At 44.9% G+C, this 11036-nt stretch overlaps 1 protein-coding gene across 1 annotated transcript in view; it reads right to left on the bottom strand.

Annotated features, from left to right (window-relative positions):
* LOC118833236 (proline-rich protein 14-like) overlaps nucleotides 1-10129 on the bottom strand; it is a 31914-nt gene extending 21785 nt beyond the window's left edge. Inside the window, 3 exon segments of the mRNA XM_036740600.1 lie at nucleotides 2964-3190; nucleotides 7390-7558; nucleotides 10115-10129. Coding sequence (XP_036596495.1) covers nucleotides 2964-3190; nucleotides 7390-7558; nucleotides 10115-10129 — 411 coding nt within the window.
* Between the last annotated feature and the right edge of the window lie 907 nt (nucleotides 10130-11036).

Below are 11036 nucleotides of genomic sequence, written 5' to 3' on the forward strand. Positions count from 1 at the left end.
TTACCCAATACCAGCACAGAAACTACAGAATTACCTTATAGGGAAACTTTAATGTTAAGATGGCTGTTTGTAAGTAGGCTAGGGGAGGGGGAGAGGGGAATATCACCTGATTTCCCCAAAATCATATGGTTTACAGGAAAATGAAACTTAGGCCTAGTGAGGTCCACATCGTAACTAAATTTGTACTATTTGAGTATCACCTTGCCTGAGTTATTCACAGGGGAGCTTTCACAATCTTATATTCCACTCAAATTCTCCCCTCTTATTCCATAGTTGAAAACTTCCCACACCAATCCTTGTACACTTCTTCAACCTCACAATCTAACTCATTGGTCTTCTCTTCAGGATCTAGTCGGTCCTCCTGCTCAACTGGTTCCCATTCCTGCCCCTTGAGAATCATCAGTCTGACAGATCCACTGGCTGTTCCTTCTAATTTAATCATCTTTGATAAAGTCCTTTTTATCATACTGGTAATCAATTGCACCATACATGGAAGGCAAACTGGAAGGAGTACAACTCCACTTACAGCTATTAGCAAGAACCACAGTGCCTGTCTCCACCAAGGTCCACTAAACCGCAACCACCAGGACCACCCTTTCCCAAAAGGGGAGGACCATGTTTGTACAGGGACATGGGCTATTTTGCAAATGTCGTCTGCAATATCTCTCACTAGTTGGCCATTGTCATCAATTTTTATACAGCAAGTAGATAAGTTCAACTTCCCACATACGCCTCCTTCCCCAGCTAATAGATAGTCTAAAACTAATCTATGTTGTAAAATTGCCTCTCTACTCTGATCTGCTTGGTAAGACAGTAGGTGTAGGGCATCACGTGTCTGATTGGCCACAATTTCCACAACTGCCTGGAGTCTAATGATTCTATTTAGCATATAGATTGGGATTCTGTAGCCCCAGCTTCCATCTTGGGCCCGGGTGGCAGGACCATATTCTTTAACAATCCTTTAAGGGGGGCCAAGTGTCTCCCCATCCATTAGCATCTCCTGTCTGGGCAATAGATGCATCAAGGTTCCGCCTCTCTCTCTCTAAATCATCATAGACACACACCCCTAGATGTCTACCTTCCTGTCCAGGGAGGAAAAAGAACTTAGGTCTAACCAGTCCTATATAACAAGTCCAATCTACAGGGAGGTGTGTATATGCAGTGTGGCCACAGACCCAATAGTGTCCTTTTAAGGCTGGCCGACTTCCTTCACTCCGTGGGAAGATCCTAGAGACATTGCCAATCCCGGAACGGTAGTACTGTTGATCCTCGAGTCATAAAGGCCCTCCCCAATAGGTTGTGTCAATCTCATTATACCGACACTTCCATGATTGACGATCTTCCCTCCACCTTCATTGCTTAACTCTGTACCTGAGAGTCCCAGAGATGTGGTCTGGTATATTCTCTTTGCTCCAAAACTCCTGAAAATATCCAAAATAGGAGCCATTATCCCAACTCCAGTGTCTGTAAGGGATGGAGATGATTCCTTGGGTTTGATTAAGATTTTGATGCTTAAATATGGATACTAATGCATGGTATTCAGATTCATTTTTGATGACCACGAGAAGTGCTAGATGACAAAGGAATCCCCCTGAGCTACAATTTGTCCAAACCCCAGTACTAAGCCTGATATGGGTGGAGTTCCAGCATGCCTGGACAGCAGTACAGTTATAGACTTTTGCTTCCCATTTTCCTTTAAAGGTCCATTTGCATTAGCTCCATCCTAAATTCTCCCCATGGCCAGTCTGATTTAGGCAGTATTTTCCCTTCCTTGTTTTAGAGAGGGACCAGGTGTGTTGCTCAGACTCATCCCAAAACCCAGTCCCATCATGGACAGTAGATTTGCTACTGAGAAGCCACTCAGGCCTTAGGGGAATTGGAACCCAGGGCCAAGATTCCAACCTCTGAGGCCCCCCACAGACCCAGCAATTAGTAAGGTTAAAGGTATTAGCTACTGTTTGCATAAGGGTCTGAAAGCTGTTTTCCTGAGGAAGCCAAGGAATCGGGCTTGGATAAGTGAGGGGAGCTAGACCCAGCAGGAATAAAAGTATAGGTACCCCCATGGTGTCACACTTTGGTTACAAGCAAACTGATTATGTAGAGTGATGGAAAGACAAGCAAAGATCTCTAATGCAAATACAGTCAGTAACAACAAAAAAAGAAAAAGAGAGGGAAGTTACAATACTAAGAAAAGTCAGAAACCTTATGGATCAGGTAGGTGTTCAGGGTTCATGCATCCAGCCGGTGGGAGGCTTACACCTCAGATGTATTCTTAATGGGTCCCTCTGGGACAATGGTTCAACCGTCCATTCGCCAGGCGGCTTAGTAGATGTCTTCACTTGGGAGTGATGGGTCCAGCCTCCCTCTGTGGTCCGCACCGCAGTGTCTGATGTCAGCAGAACTGGGAAAGGCCCCTCCCAGGTCGGGGCAAGCTTTTCCTCCTTCCACGTCCGGATCAGGATCCAGTCTCCTGGTTGGTACTTATGCACCGGAAAGCCTAAAGGTGGGGTCTGAGCAATCAACCCCTTAGTCTGTAAAATACGGAGGTGTTTTGCCAAGGCAGATACATATTCCCTTAAAAACCTATCTTTCTGTTCATATATAGGATCCCAATTTTCTCCTTTTCCCGGATAGGGGTGACCAAACAGGAGCTCATAAGGAGAGAACCCCACGTCCCTTCGAGGTTTAGTACGTATTCTAAGAAGGGCCAGGGGGAGACACTTAGTCCAAGACAAATATGTTTCTAACATCAACTTCATAAGCTGTCTCTTGATCTCCTGATTCATTCTTTCTACCTTGCCTGATGAGGGAAGATGCCAAAGAGTATGAAACTCCCATGTAATATCCAAGGCTTGCATAAGGAGCTGCAGAATCTTAACTGTAAAATGAGTCCCCTGGTCTGAGTCAATTCATTCCACCATCCCATACCGTGGGATTATTTGTTCCAACAGAATCTTACGTACCATAGGGGCAGTAGCCCGGGGCGAGGGAAAAGCCTCCACCCAAGATGTCAGATGGTCCACTACGACCAGCAGGTATTTGAGACGACCTATGGGGGGCAGCTCAGTAAAGTACACCTGTATGCTTTGAAACGGCTGAAGACCTGGTGGCCTTCCAACCATCGGGGTTCGGCGCAAAGCAGTCTTGTTCGTCCTTCGACAAACAAGGCAGCACTGCACCAATTGTCTTGCTAGAGTGTAAAGGCCGGTTGGCACATATCACGAGAGAACAGCATCGCACAGGTTCTGGACATCCCAGTGACTGCCCTGGTGTAAATGTTGAAGGACCTGCCTCATACCTGATTTGGTCAGTACCTCTCTTCCATCTGGGAGATACCATCGGCCTTCCCACTCTTGGGCCCCCAAAGATGACATCTTCTTCTGTTCTTCTGTAGTAAAGGTTGGGGAAGGAAGACTCAGAGGAAAAGAGGGAATTAGTACCAGCAAATGGTCGGGTAGTTCAGATTCTATAGCTCCTATTTTCCGTACTTCCTCATCTTCAAGGTGGTTACCCCTAACCTTGAAGGACTGCTCAGATTGATGACCATTCACATGGATTATTGATTTATTTTCTGGTAATAATAAGCTTTCTAATGTGATACTCGAGTAGCCAGCTATTGCTAGAAAAACCCTGCCCCCAGCCCCTAACTGCAAACCCCAGTTTGTGTAAGAAAATCAGACTTAGTTCCTGCCGTTTGGCATTCAGTGGGTGTCCTTGACACACCCCCCCCATGACTGTTCTGAGAGTATGGAGTATGGCCAAGGGAAGGGCCTGATGCTTAGCAATCTCTGTTTCTTTCCTGAGTGGGCTGAGAGACGACTCTATCTCGTTTCAACAAACCCAGCTGGAGCATCCCTCGGTCTGCCTATGGCCTTGAAGGATGAAAGCCTCAGCCCCAGATATTCTTTTGAATTATGTGACTGTTCCTAGCTCTTATCTCATGAGTCATGTTGTGGGATGTATGGCAAACTGGACACAGAGATTCTGGGTTGTAATTCAGTCGACACTTAGTCAGCTGTCTGATATGTTGTATCTACAATCTATTAAGGAGTTTCCTTTGATCATGGTCATAAAAGGTACAGGCGTGCCAAGTCTGCAAAATGACATTTCAAGAGATAATTAAGCACTGAATCCTGTATTCTCTATAAAAACTACCCTTTCACTTTAAAACAGGGCCATTGATTTGGGAAGCCCCAATGGCCGCTGGCTAATAAATTCTCCACTTAAAACTTATACTCTGTGGCATGTCTCACTCGCTTCTGGTATAACACTAACAGCTGAGAGACCAAGGTAACGTGGGCTAGGTCTCTTCCTCTATTATTTATCATCCCCCTTTCTTCCCATATCTTCCCAAAGACATGAATCACACCCCAAGCATATTTAGAATCAGTATAAATATTTCCATCTTTTCCCTCTAATAACTTCAGGGCTCAGTTCAATGCATATAGTTCACAGGTTTGGGCTGACCGTGAATTAGGCAATCTACCGTTCTCAACCAGAGAGAAACTATCACCATCCACTATAGCATATCCATTTATTCTTTTTCCCTCCACTATCCTGGAGGACCCATCTATAAACCAGTTCATTCCCCTTGGAATTGGGGATTCCTGTAAATCTTCCCTGACTTTGGTTTGGAGATCAATTAAATCAATACAATAGTGTTCTAAAGTAGCAGTATCTGTACCTCTTGAGGATAGGAAGGCAGCTGGGTTTATATTATTGTCCTGGGATAAGATCAAGTCATCTTTTTCAAGAAGTACAGCTTCATATTTTAGAATTCTAGAATCAGTAAGCCGTCTCTCTGCCTGCTGGTTAAGGATGGTTCGGACCTGATGTGGGATACTCACAATGAGGCTTCCCCCGAACGTGAGCTTCCTACTTTCTTCCACCAGTATGGCAGTGGCTGCAACAGACTGAATAGAGGTGGGCCACCCGCTTACAACGGAATCTAAAATCTTCGAGAGGAAGGCCACCAGCTTACTCTGTCCCCCTCCTATTTGGGCAAGGACTCCCAATGCCACCCCCTTGTCTATATTCACAAATAAATGAAAAGTCTTCTCTAATGATGGGAGAGTCAGTACAGGAGGGGTGATGAGTATTTCCTTTAATTTCCTAAACCCTTCCTCGCCCTCTGAGTCCCACTCAATTTCATCTGGCTGTCCCTCTAACGAATACTTGTACATTGGTCTGGTGAGAGTAGCATAAGAATCAATCCAATTCCTACAATATCCTACTATCCCCAAGAATTTCCTGAGCTCTCTCTTATTCTTGGGGAGTGGGGTTTGAAGGATACCCACCACCCGTTCTGGATCCAATTTCTTTTGCCCTTCACTAATTAAATGTCCCAGGTACTTGACTTCCTTTTCAACAAATTGTAATTTATTCTTTGAAACTCTCAAGCCTTCTGATCCCAAATAATTTAGCAATTTAATAGTAGCTGCACTGACATCCTGTATTTTGTTTCCTGTTACCAGTAAGTCATCTACATATTGTAGTACTTGAGTCCCTGGAGGAGTTTCAAACCCTTCCAACACTCTCTCTAGGACTTGTCCAAACAAGTTTGGTGACTCTGTGTACCCCTGGGGAAGAACACACCACCTGTATTGTTGTTTTCTCCTGGTCTGGGGTCCTCCCATTCAAATGCAAAAATGTCTCTACTTTCAATATCTAAAGGGCAGGCCCAGAATGCATCTTTCAAGTCTACTACACTGAACCAGCTACTACCTTCTTTTATCCTCCCTAAGATCGTGTAGGGATCAGGGGTTATTGGATAGGAGGGCAAGACAATCTTATTAGTTTCCCTCAGATCTTGTACCAGTCAGTATGTTCCATCCCCTTTTCGGACTGGTAATATGGGTGTATTGAAAGGGGATATGCACGGTTCCAAGAGTCCTCCCTCCAGTAACCCCTGAATGACAGGTTGGAGTCCCCATCGGCCTTCTAAGGATATAGGGTATTGCCTCACCCTTGCCACCATGGTTGGATCCCTCAGTCTAATTTTTAGTGGTGTCATTTGAACCCTCCCTCTGTTGTTGGGGCCTGGCCAGACCTCTGAATGAATTAATCCTTCTTCTCCCTCTCTCATAAGTAAAGTTCTAAATGGAATGATCCGGGGCCCCCTAGTGGTCAGTTGAATAGTCAGTTTTGTAATCAGATCTCTCCCTGACAAATTTATTCCTGCTTCTGGAACCAGTAGTAGTCAACTCAAGATTGTGGTATCTTGATATTGGATTTCCAAAACTTCAGAGAGTGGTACTGGGAAATTTTCACCTTTTCCTCCTGAGATCATAAGAGTTTCCTGTGATAACTTAGTCCCAGAGGGGAGGCGGGTCATAGATGACCGAAATGCCCCGGTGTCTATCAAGAACACCATCTCCTCCCACTGGGGCCCCACTTTTAGGTTTATCAAGGGTTCTGGGTGGGGCTGTTCAATGAACCCCTGACACCCCTAATCTTCTAATTCTACTAGGGAGCGCATTCTTTCCTCCATCAGCCACTGGGGGCAATCTCTCATTATATGTCCCTCCTTCCTATACTCTCAACACACTAGAGGCCTTCTTCCACTCCCTCTCTGATCCCATTGACTTTGTGCCCTCTCCTTTTTATCGTCTTTTTGATCTTGGGGCTTTTTCCATTGTCCCGAACCTCTTGGTTTTCCTGCTATATTTTGGACTGTCTGTATCATTAATCTGGCTTTCTGCTTTTGCTTCTCATCATCCCTTCTTCCATACACCTTGGTGGCCTCTTCCAGCAGTTCAGCTAAAGCTTTATGGTTCCATCTGTCTATCTTTTGAATCTTTTTACTAATATCCGGCCATGCATTGGTCACAAAGTTTAGTTTTAGCATTGTCTCTGTGGTGGGGTCGTTCATGTCTGAGTCAGAGTACTTTGCCATACTTTCTTTTAGTCTCTCTAAATACTCTGTTGGTGATTCATCTTTCCCCTGTGTCACCTCAAAGGCCTTCTTAAGATTCTGGGGCTTTGGGGTTGCATTTTTAACTCCTGCAATCACCATGTCCCTAAGGTCTTGCATGTGGATCCTGTGGTCTGCATTACTATGGTTCCACCCAGGATTCCCCAGGGAAAATTTTTGATCTGCAGGCACCCCCTGACCAATCGGGTGCCTCCGTTCCCAATCTGCCATGGCAGCTCTCCTAATCATTCCTCTTTCTTCACTAGAGAATAAAATATTCAATATGGACATCAACTCATGCCAAGTGTAAATATTAGGGCCTAAGAACTGATCTAGCTGTTCTGATAAGCCACCTGGATCCTCCATTAGGATCTTCATCTCTTTCTTAAAATTCCTGACCTCAGTTGTATTCAAGGGAACATTTACAAACCCTATTTCTCCTGGAGCTAAGGGGACTTCCCTCAAGGGGAACATACTTGGGTTCTTTTGCTCCAGGGGTAAATTTTCCTGATCTTTAAGGCTTTGCCTCAATTCTCCTCTCAGGGGCCTGTGGGGAGGTTCCCTGAGATCAATGAGATTGCCTTCCTGCTCCTCCCCCTTAGGCTCAGGATCGGGCTCAGAGGGAGCCTCTGCAGCAGCTGCACCCTGAGGAGGCAGATATGGGGGAGGAAGAGAAAGGAGTGGATCCCAAGGACTGAGTTTAGACTCTTTTTTATCCTTAATCACCAGTTGTTGTACTCCCGGCAGCCAAAGAGCTGAGTAGGAGCTCTCCTCCAAATTGAAGGGCTCCTTTGAGTTTACATATAAATTTAGTTTTGGGCATATCCAATCCTCGGAGGAGCCAAATTTCGGCCATGCTATGCCGCCCCCGATATTCATTCCGCCCCAGACAAAACAGCAGTACTTAATCATCTTTCTCTTATCTTTTCCTTTATACTTTGGTTGTTCATTCCAATTTTGCAATCGATTGCCTAAAGGACTATCTACAGGTACCTCACACTTGTGCTCCGACTGCACAGACTTAGACTGTTTTTTTCCCATAATTTACGAGGGCCGTCACCGCACCCCCCAAGTTCAGAAGAACTTAGCCGAATGGGGAGGGTCGCCCAACTCCCCGGAAGTCCCCCATGAAGCGTCCTCGACCTTGGGGTTTTATCCCATCCTAATTTGGTTGGGAGCTGTCACCGCACTCCCCGAGTCTTAGACTCAACAGATAACCCCCAGACCTCCCGAGTGCTTACCTCCAGAGAGTACACGTACTTGTTTATGACTTCACCACACCGGCCGGCCAGGCTTTTTACTTTTCACTTTGGAATGTCGGAGCCTAGCACAGCTTCTGTTCCTCTGAGTCTCTCTCTTCGGGATTTTTCCTCAACGGGGAGGAGCCCCACACCAGGACCAGGAACCCCCAATAAATCTTTTTTGGTGCACGGGCACTGGATCCTGCTCCCTGGTGAGGATAACCCCCCCCCATCGAGGGGAATCCCGAGACAAGCCCCCAAAACTGTGTGGGTCAACAGATCACTGACTCAAATAAAAATCAGAGGTGTCTCAGCTTTCTCAAGGTAAAAACAAAACAGAAGCTTTATTTGATCAAATCTTGTGAGAATTGGGCATCTCCCACTACCAGGGTGGAGATAGTAGTGAAGAGAGGCAAGGGGGAGAAGGCAAGCAAGGGGATATATGTCCTTGTACAAACAATTCTAAGAAATCCCAGCCCAGAGGCTGGACCCCTGTCCCCATTTGCGGGGACAGGTGGCCTCACAATCTAACCAGGAATAAGTTTTACCCAATACCAGCACAGAAACTACAGAATTACCTTATAGGGAAACTTTAATGTTAAGATGGCTAGGGGAGGGGGAGAGGGGAATATCACCTGATTTCCCCAAAATCATATGATTTACAGGAAAACAAAACTTAGGCCTAGTGAGGTCCACATCCTAACTAAATTTGTACTATTTGAGTATCACCTTGCCTGAGTTATTCATAGGGAAGCTTTCACAATCTTGTATTCCACTCACCTGTCAGGGAGGTAACTGTGGTATACAGAGGGGTAGGAATGACAATCAGGACAGACCCAGGTTTGAATTTGGACTAACTGTATTATAGTGACAGGAAGGTCCCTTGAGGGCATCAGGCTGCTCCCGCAACTAGAGAAGGAAGCTACTGCTACCGGTGGCAGAATCAAGATCAAAGGAGATGTGTGTGACGTGTCATAACTAGGAAGAAAATGATGTTTTCCCTTCTTAATTTCAGTTCCTTTGTTCTTTTTTATTTCATAGAGAAAAGTTTTGATTTATCTTTTTAAAAAATTTTAAGGTTGATGTTTTAAAGCAATTTGTCATCTATTTTACTTCTGCTTTCTGGAACCTTACCAGATTTTTAGTTATTTTTATAATTAAATTGGAATCTTAAGAATGCAATAAGACTGGCAATTGAGTATTCCATCTAAATAATGCTGATGTATAAGTATTTTAGTGACAGCTTCTTAGAAAAAAATCAAAGGGATTTTTTTTTGGTTTTTTGGCTGGGCAATTGGGGTTAAGTGACTTGCTCAAGGTCACACAGCTAGTACATATGTCAAGTGTCTGAGGCCGCATTTGAGCTCAGGTCCTCCTGACTTCAGGACCGGTGCTCTACTCACTGTGTTACCTAGCTCCCCCCCAAAGAGAATTTTTAAAAAGTCTTCTTGGCATGTTTCATTCTCATACTTGCCTCTGGTTTAGGTTTCTTAGAAAGAACTCTACAGCCTGGGCTATGGACAAGAACTGTACTTTCAGTCAGAACACCTGAGTTCTAGGCCCAGGCCCACAATTTCCTAGGTGGTGTGAGCAGCAAGTTAAAAATAGGTAATACTCTTACTAGTAGGCATAAGTAAGAGTACTAGTAAGAGAGGTAAAGGATTGGATGAGGAATAAAGAAACTTGGCTTTGAGTCCCAACTCCGGAATAATTTTCCCAAGGTCATCTTCATTTGTCAAAGAAGCAGATTATACTGGCTGGTGTCAGAAGCTCCTTCCAGCTCTGCCGCTGTATGTCTGCTAGCCCTCTTTGCCTGGATGTCCCAAAGAGAATCCATCTTTTCCCCTCCTAAATTCCCTGGTTCTGCACACCAGTCACTCTCACTCTCAATGAGCAGTAAGTGGCCAATCCTTGGCCATCTTACAACCAAACCACCCTAGTGCAGGCTCTTATCACTTACCTGGATGCCTGCCATAGCCCCCTAACTTCATCTCTCTGCCTCAAGTCCTCCCCTCTTCAAACCATCCATTCTCCACCTCTGACAAACCACCAAAACTGCTCCTATCTGACTAGGTTACTGTCCATTGCCTCTGAGAAAAAATGAAATGCCTTCATCTGGCCTTGAGAGCTCCTCACAATCTGGTTCCGGCTTGTCCTTCCAGGCTAATTGGATGTTATATTCCAGACAGACTGGCCTCCTTCAGCTGGAAGATGACATTCTCCCTCCCACACTGGTGCCCTGGCACAAGCCCATGTTGGGTAAGCTCTCCTTCTCCTAGAATCTTTCAAGCCTTGCCTTAAATGCCACCTCTTTAAGAGGCCTTTTCTCATTTCCTCCAAATTGTATTTATTTTGTGTGTATATGTACACACATTTGATATCTTGTATTTACTTGTCTGTGACCACGTGGCTCTCCCCACCCCCACAGAATGCAGGTTCCTTGATATTAGGTACGAGGGCACTATGACGCTCACAAGCACTTTGCACCCTCCAAGATGTCTTGAAGATGGGAACTTGGATCTGGTTCTTTTCCATTCTCGAGTCTGTGCACCTTGTCAACATGGGTCTTGGCCTGAGCTCTTAGGAGGACATTCCCAGGAGCTTCCTTACCACTCATCAGCTAGGGGATGTCTTGGCTATTTTACCTTCTGTTTGGGGAGCTGTAGTTCTAAATCAATTCACCTTAAAAAGTCATGGCGAAAAACATCCTGCTTATCACTTCCAGACTTCATGTTGAGTTTCAGACACACGAAAGGTGTGTATATAGAAGCAAATATTGTATTTATCACAGTTTCATATTTTAAAAAGCAACATTTCAAAACTCACAATATAGATCATACATTTTATTTTCAGATATACATGATCACTCTCACATACACAAA

The sequence above is a fragment of the Trichosurus vulpecula genome, assembly GCF_011100635.1.
Source record: "Trichosurus vulpecula isolate mTriVul1 chromosome X unlocalized genomic scaffold, mTriVul1.pri SUPER_X_unloc_5, whole genome shotgun sequence".
Taxonomy (NCBI): domain Eukaryota; kingdom Metazoa; phylum Chordata; class Mammalia; order Diprotodontia; family Phalangeridae; genus Trichosurus; species Trichosurus vulpecula.